Genomic DNA, 17891 nt, shown 5'->3' with positions numbered 1-17891 from the left:
AATCATTTTGAAGACCAGATTCTCTGATGGCTGAATATAAACCAGCATTCTGGTTATTTCTCAGCTGATTACGCATCTGCACACCGCGATGGACATCTCCTATAATGTTCTGCTGAGGATGGGTATCGTGAATCCTCATTTTAGGATTTTCAGGAACACGAGCATTGATACCCAAATTGTTAAGATTAAGATCAACAACCAATTCCACACCTGGAATATGTGTAGAAGTGGATGCATTTCCTTCAGCAGTATCTACATTCTGCACAAGAGGAGTTTCCAAAGAAGCACCTTGAACAGGAGAAACTGGAGCTGAAGATCCTTCTGCCGCATCATGATATTAATCATCTTCCGATGAATCATTGTAATCAGTAGCATCTTCAAATACCTCATTTTGTACCGTATTGTTAACCGAAGAAGAACCTTGAGGGTTAACGACAACAGGTCTAACCAATGGCGAGTCAGCAGCGTTGTCACTGTCAAATAACATTCTAGCAGCTGCAGATTTTTCGTCAAAGGTTGGCAGATTAAAGGAGTCAAACAGTCCATCGTAATCGAACATCCAAGGATCACCCGGAGCTCTAACAGGACTAGTGCACCTTTGAACCCTTACTTCACTCCATAGTTCAATCTTTTTGGTTGCCAGATTCCATACACGAAAATTTGGAGTTGCATATCCAAGGAAGAAACCATCGATACCTTTCGCGCCAAACTTTCCATCCGGCTCAATCATAGTACATGGAGCGCCAAACGGTTCTAAATAAGAAAGATCCGGTTTCCTTTCCTATAGAAGTTCAAAACAAGTTTTGCCATGTCTCTTAACTGTAAGAACTCGGTTTAGTGTGTAGCAAACAGTCGACACAGCCTCCCCCCAGAATTGAACAGGGAGTTCCGACTCTACCAACATTGTTCTTGCAGTTTCAATTATCGTCCGATTCTTCCTCTCAACGACACCGTTTTGTTGTGGAGTGTAGCGAGAACTGTATTCATGCATAATCCCCTTAGAAGTACAGAACTCAACCATCACATGATTCTTGAACTCCGTTCCATTGTCGCTTCTGATCCTCTTAACTTTCAACGTGTAGAGATTCTCCAACATTGTAAGAAGATCTTTGAGGATGCCAGGAGTATCACTCTTGTGTGCCATAAAAGATACCCAAGAAAATCTAGAATAATCGTCAGTAACCACTAGACAGTAAGCATCCCCGAAAGTTGTCTTGTGTTTCATAGGTCCAAAAAGGTCCATATGAAGACGTTCTAGAGGCATGCTAACAGTGTTAATTTTCTTCAAAGGGTGAGACTTCCTTGTTTGCTTCCCTTTCTTGCACGAAACACAGATATCTTGTAAATGAAAACTTCTCACATGCACACCATTCACAAGATTGTTTTTCACCAAATGGTTCATCTTCCTTAAGTGAATGTGCCCCATTCTTCTGTGCCAAGATATAGACTCCTTTTCTGTAGCTTTCGAGACAAAACAAGTGACTTGTGCAGATGTAGTAATCGCTTGGCTCATATCAAGAATATAGAGATCATTAACTCTTGGAGCCGATAAGAGAATCCATTCTTTAGGAATCTTGAAACCAGGTTTAAGCACATAACAACCGGCATCATCAAAATGCACGGTGAACTTTTTATCGCAGATTTGCCACACATTGAGAAGATTATGATCAATTTGACGAACATAATTGATCTTATCGAAACACACAATACCATTGGAGATACTTCCCTGTCCAGTGATGTATCCGCCTTTGCCTCCCGCAAATGCGACATAGCCTCCTCTAATATTTCTCACATCATACAGAAGCCGTAAGTCGCCTGTCATGTGCCTAGATGCTCCACTATCAACAATCCAATGACTATTAATAGTTCCTCCTGGAACATCCTGCACATATCATTCAAAGATCAGTTGAGGATGGGGACCCAAGCCTTAGTGGTCTTGGGTCGTCCCTGGGCATCACGAAAAGTGATCTCAATTTCTTGATGATTTTCAAAAACAGCAGCTCCCCCTGAACTATCACCCGTCTTAGGTTTCCAAGTTTGTTTTTGTTTACCAGATTGAGTGTTGTAAACAGATTTTGAAGCTTCTGGTTTTAATGGTTGTGAAACACTTAGTTCCCTTTTTACTGTTTTGACTTCAGATTTTAAAGCCTTTTCAACAGCTTTGATGTTCTTACGTCGTTGTTTCGTTTCTTGTTCTTTAACTGTTCGTTTATCATGTTTTGGTGAAACGGGACGATGTTGAGGGTGAACCTTTTCAGGTGGCGCTTTCTCAACAAATTTATCTTTTGGAGTGTTTGTGCAATTCTTAATGATATGCCCAAACTCCCCACATTTAAAACATGTTCTCCTTTCCACAAACTTAGGAGAATTTGATTGACCAACAGATGTCGAACCCGCAGAGCCTGAGGTACTTGCTTTCTCATCACACCCGTTTGTATATTGAGTGTAATTGTTTTCGCTGTTTCGTTTTAAAATCGTGACTTGTTGTACAAAATCGGTGTTTGATTTGTTTTCAAAAGTCTCAATTTTATCCGTACCCTTTGATGCTACAAATTTGACATCTTTTGCTTTCTTTTGATAACGAGCTCCTTTTGTTTCAGATTTCGATTGAGAAACGTTAGGCTTTTGAGCTCGCCTTTCTGGTTGTTTACCCTTAGAAGCAATAGGTTGTTGCTTTGTTGGTGGTTTTTTATTTCCAAATTTTTTTCTAATCTCAGCCTTAGGAACTGGATCACATTGAGTTACAACGACTCCTAGAAGTGTTTTTCCCAAAAACTTGTTTGTGTTATCTTCAAAAACTTTATCAATCGAAGATGGATTGACATTTTTAATTGGAAAATCATGATCTGAATAGATTCTAGAATCACCAACCAAAGTGTACAACACATTACTGCTCTTAATGGTAGACACAGATGTCTTGTCATTCTTGACAGGATCTATCACTTGTTTGACAACAGGTTGAACAACAGGAGTATCAGGATTACAAAGAATATGATTTTCAAGTGGAATTTCTACTCCTTTCATCTTGTTAAGTGATTTATGCTGATCACTAATATCTGATTCAGATTCATCATCAGACGACTCATAGTCCTCAATGATTGGAGGACTCTGTTTCGTAGATGTTGAGGTTTCTGGTTGCTCAGATGATGTGTTTGAAGAACTGTCCGGTTTGAACCCTAGGCCAGTAGAAAATTCCTCATAATCAAGAGGCACACTGGGTTCATACCATGGCATATCCTCTTCATCAGGCATATGAGTATAATTATGTCTTAAAGGGGGTGGACATTTCTCATACCCTACGCCTTTCTTGTTTCCTTTCAATTGTTGAACATCAATGATGTGATCAAGCACAAATCGGGAGTTAGAATAACTCTCCAATTTTTGCTTGATAGCATCATGCTCGCATTTGGCAATGGCTAGTTCCTTTTTGGTTTCGTCAACACTAATCATTTATGCTAAGTTGTTTATGATAAACCACTTTGTTAACTTTGGAAACGCTTTTCTTTAGGGTTTCAGTTACAGTTTTAAATTCCTTTTCGTTTCGAACTACCCTGACTCGTAGAGACTGAGACATTTTCCATAAAGGCAGTATGAAAAGAAAAAGATCCATCTTCAGAGAAGAACTTCTCCATTTCCTAGATGCTACAGCAGCCTTCTTGATCAGAACTGATTTCTGACATTTCAACTCCTCAGCTTCATTTAATAAGTCTTCAACATCAGAACTTGCTTCTTCCTTCACATCAGAATCAGAGTGATCATCTCCCGAAACAGAACTTTCTTCATCAGAACTCTCGGTATAACCCGAACTGTCGTCACTTTCAGAAAATTCCTCCTTATGAACGTGCTTGATGTGATTGATGATCTTTGCATAACATGTTGTTCCTCCTCCTTGATCACCTTCCCCAAACTGTACAGACCAGTCACACCCTTCGTCAGCTTGAACGGTCAATGCTCGATTGGGATTAGATGGTCCAGACTGGTTCTGATTGTTATTCACTGCTACAATCCTCCTTTCACAATTCTCTTGATGGGCATTCACATTTGAAGTACTCGTCTGTTTTCTGAATGGGTTATGATTGCCTTGTTTGGTTGGTCGGGTGCACTCACGTTTGAAGTGCCCTTTCTCGCCACAATTGAAACATGTGACTGCATTTATATCAACCCCGTACTTCGTATCCTTTTTGCCTTCCAACGAAGTTCTTCCGGTTCGAGCCATGAAGTCCTTTGCCCTTCTAACTGCACTTGCAAATGCCCATTTAATATCCAATAACTCCATTTCATCCCTGTCGATCTGTTGATAATCTTCATTGGTCATATAGATGTTTCCAATTTGACCTGAGACCAACTCGCAGTAAGCACTGACCATTGTATTAATGAGTTCCATATGCTCCTTTGCTACTTCAATGCTAACTTGTGAGAGGTTTGAAGTATCGACTCTGACAGTGTTAGGGTTTAGGGGTGGAGGATTGTTGGTATAATGAGCTTGTTGTTGTGGTTGTGCTTGAGGTGTGGGTATCGATTGTGAAAGATAGGCACTTTGATCGAACTGTGGTTGAGTAGTGGTAACTTGAGGTGGAGGAATGGATTGTGAAAGATAAGCACTTTGATCCCACTGTGGTTGGGCTTGATTGAACTGTGGAAACGGAGAAGAGTTTGTATTGGATACAAACGCCGTTCGGTTGCTGAACGGAACTAGAACTAGCAGAAGGACCAAAACCAGGCAAATACATTTTGGTGTTTTGAGGAGGTGCAGCTGCAATTCTTTTAGCCTTCCGAATTTCCTCTTCGTTCTTGTGCTCCAATTTCTGAATGAATTCATAAAGACTGGCATTGGCTGCATCCAGTGCACCTGTATGTTTCAGAAGCTCAATGAATGGACTCCACTTAGGAGGTAGAGCATCAGCAAACCGAGCAATCATTTCCTGATGGGTTGCATTAATATTGTAAGAACTCATTTCACTAATCAAATGATAGAAATGAGAAGTCATATCATTTAGGGTTTCATTTTCCAAGAACTGAAATGATTCAAACTCTTTCTTTAACAAATCATGGAGTGTCTTCCTAGAAGCTGCATTTCCTTCTCCTCTTGCTACCAATGCATCCCATAAGCTTTTCGTGGTCTTACAATATCCAAATTGATGATAGATTTCCTTGTGAAGCCCTTGTGTAAGAATAGAAAACGCCTTTTTCTCCAAGTCATAGGCTTTCTTATCATCTTCAAGCATATTAGCATAACCTGCTGAAGATGATGCTGCTACTTCAAGGGCAGGGTTGGCTGCATTAATGAAACACGTCCAAAGTTCGGTGCTTTGCCCTTGAACATAGGTATGGAAACGTCCCTTCCATGATGGATAATCATTCATGTGATTTAACTTTGGCGGGCGATTGTTGCTACCCGTCTCACTCTCCCTCAGCAAGAGATTTTGAATGCTTTGATTTTGATTTGATACCAAGGCCCATTGACTTGCACTTATGGAAGGTTGTTGTTGAGGTATGGAGTTTGCTAAGTATGAGGCCATAGATGTCTGATTTGAACTTTGACCTGGTCGTGGGTCCGTACTCCAGTCCCACGGACTTGTGCAACTCATCTTCAATGTATACAAGAAGAATACCTGACCAAACACTTGAAAACACAATGTTATGACAACTTTGCAAACCTTCTGTTGAAAAAAGACAACACACACGACGAAACACTTTCCCACGAAACAGAATCTATTTCGTCGAAATCACTTATGACGAAACAGAGTGTGTTTCGTCAAAGAAGTATGGTGAAACAGAATATGTTTTGTCGCAAATTATTATCGGCGAAATGCTTTTATTTCGTCGATTGTTTGATTCGTCGATGGTCTGTTTCGTTGAAAAAGGTAACCAGAGAGTTGGTGAGGTAGGTGAAACCTTATCCTCAAATAGACAAAGCACACGTCTTCGTCAACTCAAACCATGCTTAGACTACCAACCTAAAGTATGGCTGACCAATATTTTAATTGTTTTAATTCTTTTCTGCTTTTACCCTTTTAATTTTAAATTATAAAAACAAAGAATATTCAAGAACACTTGAATGTTTCTTGAATATATGAAGAACAACACCCAGAAATATGAAGTTTCCGGTCACCAAACAACTCTCCGAACAACAAGTTTTGCACAATCTTTCACTAAAAACCCCGGGTTAACGCGTGAACAATTACCAACAAGGTTTTTAACAAAACTTTTAGCAAAACAAGCAAGATCTACAGATTTTTCAGAGAATTTTTCCAGAAAACTTGAATGTTTGAAGATGACAATTTCAGAAAACACCACTTGATAAAAAAAAAACCAAACTATGTTTGATTTTAAACAAGGATAAGAGCCAAGGCTCTGATACCACTTGTAGGTCCCGAAATCGGAGGATCGATTTACACAACCAAATCCTTGTTTATAACAAACAAAGTCACGTGTGCGGAATCCACATAACTAAGCTAAATCAAACATAGAAAATAGTAACAACAATGGTTTAACCAAAGAAACACAATCGTTTGATTAAACTGGATGAGAATGCAACCTGATACAAACACAGTCTAGACAAAGTAACTTTCAGGGTATTCTCTCATCTCTAAGTTGTAAATGAGACAGATGTGCCTATATATAGCAACTGGGCCATTGAGATCGACGAAACACCAAGTGTGCCGACGAAACACAACTGGGCCACAACACAAGCCCATCAGACGATGAAACACATCTGTTTCGTCGCTAATCATGACGAAACACATCTGTTTCATCGATGGCTGCAGACCAAAGTTTGTTTCATCGACAAGTGTTCGACGAAACACATCTGTTTCGTCGATGGCTGCAGATTGTCAACTGCAGGCACAAGTAAACACAAACAATAGACATAAATCATGCAACATGCATTGTTCAAAGACTATTACATAACAAAGGAGACAAACAAGTCGGACACAAGCGGATAGGAGGATATCCGACTTGGTCGACGTCGAATACAGACTCGATAAACGATAAAAGACCGTACAAAATACATCGTAAATTACAAGACTAGTGACAGACACAAAAATGCAGCAACAGGTTCCATAAGTGGCCATTCTAATCTATCATTCGTATATATTATATATTATGATGTTTGATCTTTATAGTAACGCATTTGATAGGTGTACCAATGTTTAAACCTCATTGTTTCTATTAACTTCAGGATACGAGAGACATGGGAAGCATTAGAGATTGGATGTATTTACCAAGACGATTACCTGAATTTGAAGCCGGGGTTCACTACAAAAAAACTGTCATTTAGTGACACACAAAAAGTGCCACAAAAATCCATAAAAGTGCCACCAAAGACCCCTTAAGGAATGAGTGGCACACAAAAAAAGTGTCACTAGAAGCACTGCCACTAAAAGGCTTTAGTGGCACTTTTTAGTGTGCCTCTATAATTCTTTTAGTTATTAGTGGCACTTTTCTTTTAGCCACAATATAAAAAAACAAACTTTTTGTGGCACAATTTTTATGCCAGTAAAAACTAATCCTAGTAATATATCTATACTACTTTTAGTGACACATAATTTTTGCCACGAAAATAAAATGCCACTATAAACATTTATCATATTAATTTCATTAATTTAGCTGTTATTTATTTACCATATAATATAGAAATAAAAATGAAAACATGTAGCAAAATAATAATGTCATAACTTCAACTAAAAGTTCGATCCAAAACATACTATAAGTGTTAGAAAACAAATTAATGTCTACAAAAGAGGTCAAAACGTTCTTTCGATACGAATCATACTCTAAAAAAACTTAGTGCCAAGCAATCCATTAATCTTGTTATCTCTATTCCTCCAAGGCTTCACATGTTTTCAGCTCTGTCATCAATATCGTCACTTCTTGAAGATGATAATTCGTTACTAGGTAAAGAGTTGCTAGGAGCCGAAGAACCGACGCGGGGGACCTAAAAAATTTTAATGAGAATAAATGCTAATACAAAGATATATATATATATGTAAAAGACCACATAGTAGTACATGTATGTAAGTACCTGTATGTTCATATTGCTAAGAACTGTAGGCAAGTTTGCATCGGGGATACGTTCTTGGATAATGTTCATCATAACGTTCACAACACTCTGAAGCTGATGAATAGTATGTGAATTAGTCGAAGAATCACCTTTACTTTTTGTGGCTGGCATTCTTCCAACTAATCGAACATACCCTCTTTTCTCCGGGCCTTTAACTTTTGAGTATTCATCATTTGTAAAATCATGCGGATCTATATGTTTGCTTGCAGAGTCACTTGCAATAGCTTTTAGTGAAGCCTAAATACATAATAATATAGGTAAGCTTATAAAAAAGTGAACACGCACATGATATGTAAAAATATTTTAACGCATAAAAATACATTACCACAACATTAGCTGCTTTATCATCAACAAAACTTCCATCTTTACGAGTGCGAGTTGTTATATACATTTCTCCTCGGGTCGGGTATACACCATCATTCTTCGTTGCCTATAATTTTTGCTTAATGATTAATAACAGAAATGAAAAACTAAATTTTACAATAATATGTCAAAATAACTAGAATAATACCACTTCATGAGCAAGTCTAGCAAACGACTTTGTCCCGGTTACATGAGGCTCCTTCATCTTTGAGCGACTCAATCTTTTTGCAGCGCATGTAGTCTATAGTAAATGGTAATTTAACACATGATAGGATTTTTTTCATCTAGTTTCAAAATTATATATATTGCATAAGAAATCAAATTTACATATCATTGTTACCTGAAATTTCGGAGTGAACCAACGAGTAACAAGTTCTTTAAATTGAGTTGGATTCACTCTATTGTCATTATTAGTTTGTTGCGTCACAATTTCGTCAATAGTAAGGCTTGGATCATATCCACGTGACTTTAATACACCTTTCCACGTTCTCCATTTTTTCCCCATGTTTTGGAATATCCATTCTTTAATCTCACTTGTTTCAACGGGATGAATAGCAAATTTGGACTACAAAAAGTTGCAATATGTTAGTGTATACCTCTTACCTTAATGAATGGATGCATATCATGTTTGATAAAAGACATACCTTAACAAGCGAATACATATCCTCTTTATTTTTCATAGGAACTTTTCTCCAGTCAGAATACTCAATTGATACATGATCAGCCATCCTCACAAGTGTCCCAAGATACTGAACAAGTTCTTTGCCTTCTTCCCCCACTGGTTGTCCATGGTCGTTAAATGTGACATCTATTCTTTCAGTAGTATTCATTTTCCATATTTCGGCCTTTTGGGTATGACCTCTAACCTTTTTGGGAGCACCTAAACAAGTTTCGATAAAATAAGACCTATAAAAAACATAGTCTATGTGTATTATCATCTTCACGAAGTCACAATAATAATGGTAATTTAGTTATATATAGATAACGAGTCGCTGAAGTAAAAGGTCAATATTTTTGCAAATTGCAAGATATTGTTGGTGTAGGCAACATAGTGAGCTTTTGAACTAACAATTGGACACCAAGTTCTAAAGCAAGTGAAGATAAACAAGTGAAGATGAGTTTGGGGGATGATGCGTGGAAGTGGAATAATTTTGCTTTATGTTTTACTAGGACCATCGGTGGAATGCATATACCATTAGATGTTAGAAAAAACTTATATGTACTATTGAAAGAGAACATAATTTTGTTAATAAGTTTAATCAGAACCTGTTGCTTTATCTTTTCCAGGGCCATGCAATTGTTCTTGATTATTGTTTTCATCTTCAGAATAGTTGGGATCTGCCATGATTCCATGCTCATCATCTTCATCAGCACCATCTACTTCCATATCCACTTTATTACCTTCTTAAAGCATAGAAGAGTATATCAATATAAAAGGTACTTTTAATTGAATAAACTTTATGATTAACAAAATAATACCTTGAAATATTTCCCCGTCCTCGTCATCAATCATCCTTCTCTTTGCTACTTCTTTATTCGGTTTTGTTGCATTTGAAGTAGACAGAACCTTTTGGGAGACATTTGGAGCAAGCACCTGACGTAGTTTCGTTAGATTAGCAGTTCTACTCATGGACATTGGTGGAATATATTGTGAATGGTGTCGCTAAAACATATTTATTTTCATTAGATGTCATTTCTATATAAAATAAAATAAACAAAGTTTGAATAATCATATTACCTTTTTGGGTACTACAATACTTCTACCAACTTGTTGGTTATCTTCCTCACAATCATCACCTGAATCTTCACCTGGATCTGGAATATAATCTACATCCCCCGCACGAGTGTTCCGTTTCACTGGTTTTTTCTTCATTTTGTTACTGTCTACCAAACTTTTCATAGAGTCCACAACGTTTTTAACTCCTAATTCTCGTAGTCTTTTTTGGTTCTCCTGAATCCTCGCTAGTCTAGCTTCCATGTACACATTACCTAGTCAAAGTCAAAAACTAACCAATGAGAAGAGAAAAAAAAATACATCAGAGAATTCGGATAATTTGCATTAGTTCCTTGTGCATCAGAATTAGAATTTGCTGGATAATCTTGTATTTTACTGATGTCGGTAGAAGTTATATGTAGTTGTTTGCGCCTACCCATATTGTCTATTCAAAAACATACAATACAATAACAATATTTAGTATATAATATTATAATAACATGCAAGAAACAAAGTGCGTTCGAAGAAGAAACGAGGGCTGCGCATATCAGGTATCAACATCAAGGAACTGAATATGGGTCTAATCTCCAACCGGTGGTGGCGTATCAAGGCCTTCGGCTCCCAACTTTTGGCCTTAGTAGTTAAGGCGAGGTAACATTGGCTGCATTAAAATGATTCCGAGTAGGGGTGCAAACGAGCCGAGCTACTCGAGCTCGGCTTGAAAAAAAGCTCGAACAAGCCAAACTTTAACGAGCTCGAGCCCGAGTCTAAAAAGAAGCTCGTTTAGTAACCGAGCCCGAGCTTTGCTTACCGAGCTCGAGCCGGCTCGCGAGCCTAAATGAGCTTTCTGTTTATATATTTTATATTAAACATATATTTATATAATAATAATTACCATTTATATAAATAGAAAAAAAATAACTAAATTATATGTAAAATAATTATTAATTAATATAAATTATTTAATAAATACTAAACGAGTCTAGCACGAGCCTAGTTCGAGCTTGAAAAATTCGAGTTTAATTAGAAACAAAGCCCGAATCGAGCCGAGCTCGAGCTTTCATATGTTAAACGAGCTCGAGCTCGAGCCTGGTTGAGCTCGGGATCGGCTCGACTCATTTGCACCCCTAATTCTGAGCAGCAATGACGGGGTTTAGACTATACCACAGCAGTTAACAAGGAGCTTGGGAAAGTTAATTTGGATCTCAATAAATACATCAAGTGTGATTGGAAAGGGCGATTCAGCCTTGTTTTGGTATGACAATTGGACCTAGGGAGATGCGCTAAAGGTCCGGTTCTTGTGCCTATTTCAACCGCTTAAAGACAAAGCAGCTTACGTTTCTCATTACTCTAAGGAGATGGGATGGGGGTAGTATAATATCAATGTACTGGTGAGTCAAGGGTGGTTTTATGGGTCATGCTGGGTGCTGGTGCCTTGTTAGCATCTTGCTAATGGGTACTGTTGTAATTCTTTTGACGTGGTGTGGAATAAAAGTTGTGTTTGGCTGTTAAAAATAAGAAATACAAGTATCCTAAATATAATACATACACATGTATAGTAAGTTTAATCAGAACCTGTTGCTTTATCTTTTTCAGGGCCATGCAATTGTTCTTGATCATTGTTTTCATCTTCAGAAAAGTTATGATCTGCCATGTCTCCATGCTCATCATCTTCATCAACACCATCTACTTCCTTATCCACTTTATTACCTTCTTAAAGCATAGAAGAGTAAATCAATATAAAGGTATAACTGAATAAACTTTAAGATTAACAAAATAATACCTTGGAATATTTCCACGTCCTCATCATCATCCTCATCAACAAGAATCATCCTTCTCTTTGCTCCTTCTTTATTCGGTTTTGTTGCATTTGAAGTAGACGGAACCTTTTGGGAGACATTTGGAGCAAGCACCCGACCTAGTTTCGTTAGATTAGCAGCTCTACTCATGGACATTGGTGGAATATATTGTGAATGGTGTCGCTAAAACAAATTTATTTTCATTAGATCACATTTCTATATTGTTGGTGCACTTTTTGTGTCTGTCGCTAGTCTTGTATATAGTGTCGTATTTTGTACGGTCTTTAGTCTTTTATCGAGTCTGTATCCGTAGTCGACCAAGTCGGATATCCTCCTATCCGCTTGTGTCCGACATATTTTGTCTCTCGTGTTTGTAATTTGTGTTAAACTATGCATGTCGCATGAAAGGGCATTAATGTCTTTTGTAAACAACTTCTGTTCCAGTTCTGTTTCTGCAAACTGTTGTGCAGAAACAGTATGCAAAGTGCAGCCCTTGACGAAACAGGACTGTTTCGTCAATTTGTTGTCGACGAATCAGATCTGTCAGTTTCGTTTATGATTCGTCAAGGTGGTCAACGAATCAGACTTGATTCGTTGACTGTTGGGCTTTAACTTGGGCTTTCATCTGTTTCGTCGGCCCAAGTTCACTTTCGTCAATGCCGTTAGCCCAGCTGCTATATATAGGAACAGAATGTTATCTGATAAGGTTGGAGATGCTAGTTTACCATTGTTGCTTGTAAGAACTGTGTTTGTATCAGTTGGCATTTCTCAGTTTAATCAAACGAGTGTGTTTCTTTGGTTAACCGCGTGTTTATCTTGTTCTATGTTTGGTTGGCTTAGTTAAGTGGATTCCGCACACTTAACTTTGTTTGCTATAAACAAGGATTCCGTAGTGAAAATCGATCCTCCGATTTAGGGACCTACAAGTGGTATCAGAGCTTTGGCTCTTATCTTTGCTTAAAATCAAACATAGTTCGATTTGTCTAGCTTGTGTTTGTGTTTGTTTTTGCTCAAAAAAAAATTAATTAAAAAAATTATTATTGAAACTTCATACTTTTCTGGAAAAATACTCTATAAAAGGTGTATTTGTTGCTTGTTTGTTGAAAGTTTTGCCAAAAACCATACTAGTTTAAGGTTACACTTTCAACCGGTTGGTTTTGGTTGAAAGTTTTATACAAATTTCTGCTTCCAGAGGGTTTAAAGTTCTTGAGTGTTGAAAGTGTTCTTCATTTTATTTATCATCTTCAAAATTGTTCTTGATAAAAGGCATGTTTTGATCTAAAAAGGTAAGGTTTGTATTTTGAAAGAGTGTTTGACCCTTGCTATTATCCACCATACTTCTGAGTTGGTGGATAGCAGGTGTGGGAGAGCGTGTGAGTAGACAGGTTGGGGTATAAACTTTTCACCAACTTTCACCAAACTCTGACAGTTCCTTTTTGACGAATCAGAACTCAACGAAACTGAAAGTCAACGAAACAGGAGTATCTCGCCAAAGGTATCTTTGACGAAACTGAAAGGTGTTTCGCCAAAGGTTCCTTCGACGAATCACATCTATCTCGCCAAAAGTCCCTTCGACGAATCAAGTCTATTTCGCCAAAGGTCCTTTTGACGAATCACAAATCTGTTTCCTCAAACTTCTTTGAAGAAACAGGTTCTGTTTCGTCAACTTCTGTTTCGTCAAAAGCATCATTCTGTTTCGTCAAGGCAGTTTCAAATTTTCAACAGAAGGTTTGCAAGTTAACCATAACCGTGTGTTTTCAAGTATTTGTTCAAGTTTTCAGGTAATTGTGATCAAATATGAGTTGTACAAGTCCTTGGGACTGGAGTATTGACTCCCAAACTAGTCAAGAACTCACCTCTGCTGCAGCTTGGGCGAAAAGTATGTTTCCACCGCCATCAATCAGTCCAAGTCAATGGGCATTGGTATCCAATCAAAGTCAAAGCATTCAAAATCTTCTGATTAGTGAGAGCGAAACGGGCAGCAACAATCGTCCACCAAAGTTGAACCATATGAACGACTTTCCATCATGGAAAAACCGCTTTCACACGTATGTTCAAGGGCAAAGCACCGATCTTTGGACGTGTTTCATCACTGCATTCAATGATAATCTTGAAGTTGCAGCGTCCACTTCAGAAGGTTATGCCAACATGCTCGAAAATGACAAGAAGGCTTATGAATTGGAGAAAAAGGCCTTTGCCACACTTACACAAGCTCTCAACAAAGATATCTATCATCAGTTCTCCTACTGCAAGAACACGAAATCATTGTGGGATGCCTTAGTTGCTAGAGGAGAAGGCAATGCAGCTACTCGAAAGTCTCGTCATGATTTATTGAAGAAAGAGTTTGATTCATTTCAGTTTTTGGAAAACGAAACTCTAAACGATATGACAACACGTTTCTATCATCTGATTAGTGAAATGGTTGCTTATGGGGTTGTATCTACTCAACAAGACATGGTGAATAAGTTTGCTGACGCTTTACCTCCTAAGTGGAGTTCTTTTATTGAGCTGCTGAAGCACACTGGAACTCTAGACACGGTTAACATCTATGAGTTCATTCAGAAACTGGAACATAAAAATGATGAAGAAATTAGGAAAGCAAAGCGAGCTCCCGTTCCTCAGAATACAGAAATGTACCTTCCAGGCTTCGACGCCTTGGCCAGATCCAATGCAGCACAGCAACCGAAACTGCAAACTGCATTTGTGTCCAATACAAGCTCCTTTCCGTTTCCTCAATCAACTGCTGCTCCTGTTTTTGATCCAAGATCATATATTCCAACACCTCAAGTTAACCCGGCACAACCCCAATTTGATCCAAGATCTTACACCCCAGTTCCATCTCAGCCACAAGTCCAACCTCCACAACAACAACAGCAGGCTCACTATACAAGCAATCCTCAACCTCAAAACCCTAACACAATCCGAGTTGATAATTCAAACCTTTCACACCTCAGCATTGAAGTTGCTAAGGAGCATATGGAAATTATTAATACGATGGTTAGTGCTTACTGCGGTTTGGTAGCAGGTCAGCTTGGTAACATCAACATGACCAATGAAGATTATCAACAGATCGACAAGGAAGAAATGGAGTTGATGGATATTAAGTGGGCTTTTGCAAGTGCAGTTAGAAGGGCCAAAGACTTCATGGCTCGTACTGGTAGAACTTCGTTGGAAGGAAAGAAAGACACGAAGTATGGGTTTGATATTAATGCTGTCACATGCTTTAATTGTGGCGAGAAAGGGCACTTCAAACGTGAGTGCACTCGACCAACAAAACAAGGCAATCATAACCCCTTTAGAAACCAGACGAGGACTTCAAATGTGAATGCCCAGCAAGAAAATCAAGACAGGAGGATTGTGGCAGTCAACAACAATCAGAACCAGTCTGGACCATCAAATCCTAACCGGGCTTTGACAGTTCAAGCTGATGAAGGATGTGACTGGTCTGTGCAATTTGGAGAAGGTGATCAGAATGGTGGAACAGCTTGTTATGCAAAGATTATCAATCACATCAAGCATGTTCATAAGGAAGAGTTTTCTGAGAGTGATGACAGCTCTGGTTATTCGGGTAGTTCTGATGAAGAAGGCTCTATTTCTGGAGATAATCAGTCTGAGCCTTATGTGAAGGAGGAAGGAGGTGCTGATATTCAAGATCTACTGAATGAAGCTGATGAGCTTAAATGTCAGAAATCAATTCTGATTAGGAAAGCGGCTACTGCATCAAAGGAAATGGAGAAGTTCTTTTCTGAAGATGGAGCTTTTTCTTTTCAAACTGCTTTTATGGCAAACGTCTCAGCCTCTTCTAGTCAGGTAAATTCTGAACCTCCTACTCCTAGTGTTTGTAAATCATGTGCTGATATGAAGCTTGAATCAGAAAAGCTTCATAGTCATAATCAGAATTTAGTTATTGAACTATCGAAATGCAAAGAGGCGAACATGGCTTTAACTCGGAATGAAAAAGAATTTAAATCTGTAATAGAAACATTAAAGAAAAATGTGTCCGAGGTTAACAAAGTACCACAAGCAAGTAAGTATAAATGAATACATTAACATTGTGGAAGAAACTAAGAAGCAATTAGCCATTGCCCAATGCGAGCATGACGCGATCAAACAAAAATTGGAAAGTTATTCTAACTCCCAATTTGTGCTTGATCACATCATCGATGTTCAACAACCGAAGGGAAATCAGAAAGGCATAGGGTATAAGAAATGTCCGCCCCCCTTGATGAACAATTATACCAAGATGCCTGATGAGGAGGAAATGCCTCGGTATGAACCCAGTGTGCCTCTTGATGTTGAGGAATTTGCTGCTGGGCTAGGGTTCAAACCGGACAATTCTTCAAACACATCCTCTAAGGAACAAGAAACTTCATCATCCATGAAGCAAAGTCCTCCAATTATCGAGGACTATGAGACATCGGATGATGAATCAGAAGTGGATGTAAGTGAACAGGATAAATCGCTTAACAAGATGAAAGGAGTAGTTATTCCACGAGAGAATCACATTCTTTGTGATCCTGATACTCCTGATGTCTCATCTGTTAAGAAACAAGTGATTGATTATGTCAAAGTTGATGTGACATGTGTGTCTACTGTTAAAAGCAGTAATGTGTTGTATACATTGGTTGGAGATAATAAAATCTACTCAGATCACGTTTTTCCAATTAAAAATGTTAATCAATCTTTGATTGATAAAGTCTTTGAAGACAACACAAACAAGTTTTTGGGAAAAACACTTCCGGGAATTGTGGTAACACAATGTGATCCAATTCCTAAGGCTGAGATTAGAAAACAGTTTGGTAATCAAAAATCGTCAACCACTCAACAACCTACTGCTTCTAATAGTAAACAACCAGTCAAACAAGCTCAAAAGCATAAAGTCCCTCAGATGAAGTCTGAAACAAAAGGAGCTCGAGTTCAAAAGAAAGCAAAAGATGTCAAGTTTGTGTCATCCAAGGGTACTGATAAGATTGAAACTTTTGAGAACAAATCTGACACAGATTTTGTAAAACAAGTCACAATTTTAAAACGCAACAGTGATAACAATTACACTCAACATACAAATGGGTGTGATGAAAAGGCTAGTACCTCCGGTTCCACAAGCTCGACATCCCATGGTCAATCAAGTTCTCCCAAATTTGTTGAAAGGGGAACATGCTTTAAGTGTGGGGAATTTGGGCATATCATTAAAAATTGCCCAAACGCTCCAAAAGAAAAATTTGTTGAGAAAACTCCACCTGAAAAGGTTCACCCTCAACGTCAGTCAGTTTCACCAAAACGTGATAAACGAACAATTAAAGAACAGGAATTGAAACTACGACGTAAGAATGTAAAAACTGTTGAAAAGGCTTTAAAACCTGAAGTTAAAACAGTTAAAAGGGAACCAAGTGTGTCACAGCCGTTAAAGCCAGAATCTTCAAAAACAATTTATAACACTCAATCTGGTAGGCAAAAAGAAACTTGGAGACCTAAAACGGGTGATAATTCAGGGGGAGTTAATGTGTTTGAGAATCATCAACAGATCGAGATCACGTTTCGTGATGCTCAGGGACGACCCAAGACCACTACGGCTTGGGTCCCCATCCTCAACTGATCTTTGAACGACATGTGCAGGGTGTTCCAGGAGGAACTATTAATAGTCATTGGATTGTTGATAGTGGAGCATCCAGGCACATGACTGGCGACTTACGGCTTCTGTACGACGTGAGAAATATTAGAGGAGGCTATGTCGCATTTGCGGGAGACAAAGGCGGATACATCACTGGACAGGGAAGTATCTCCAATGGTATTGTGTGCTTCGATAAGATCAATTATGTTCGTCAAATTGATCATAATCTTCTCAGTGTGTCGCAAATCTGCGATAAGAAGTTCACCGTGCTTTTTGATGATGCTGGCTGTTATGTGCTAAAACCCGGATTCAAAATTCCACAAGAATGGATTCTCTTATCGGCTT

The 17891-nt window shown here is 38.4% G+C and overlaps 1 protein-coding gene across 2 annotated transcripts in view; it reads right to left on the bottom strand.

Moving 5' to 3' along the window:
- Positions 1–7654: 7654 nt before the first annotated feature.
- LOC110916003 overlaps positions 7655–17891 on the bottom strand; it is a 28793-nt gene continuing 18556 nt past the window's right edge. The window contains exons 2-12 of one of the 2 annotated variants that reach the window (XM_035984878.1): positions 11923–12121; positions 11715–11852; positions 10164–10414; positions 9905–9992; positions 9692–9826; positions 9070–9305; positions 8766–8990; positions 8574–8666; positions 8388–8492; positions 8024–8299; positions 7655–7936 (exon numbers count right to left, since the gene is read on the bottom strand). In XM_035984878.1, the coding sequence (XP_035840771.1) occupies positions 7835–7936; positions 8024–8299; positions 8388–8492; positions 8574–8666; positions 8766–8990; positions 9070–9305; positions 9692–9826; positions 9905–9992; positions 10164–10414; positions 11715–11852; positions 11923–12121 (1848 nt within the window). In that variant the 3' untranslated portion in view covers positions 7655–7834. The remainder of the gene's footprint in view (positions 7937–8023; positions 8300–8387; positions 8493–8573; positions 8667–8765; positions 8991–9069; positions 9306–9691; positions 9827–9904; positions 9993–10163; positions 10415–11714; positions 11853–11922; positions 12122–17891) is intronic. The other variant, XM_035984879.1, reaches the window with a different exon arrangement.

This window comes from Helianthus annuus, chromosome 16 (assembly GCF_002127325.2).
Source record: "Helianthus annuus cultivar XRQ/B chromosome 16, HanXRQr2.0-SUNRISE, whole genome shotgun sequence".
NCBI lineage: Eukaryota > Viridiplantae > Streptophyta > Magnoliopsida > Asterales > Asteraceae > Helianthus > Helianthus annuus.
Note: the sequence above shows the minus strand (reverse complement) of the source record. Positions and strands in the feature narration are given on the sequence as shown.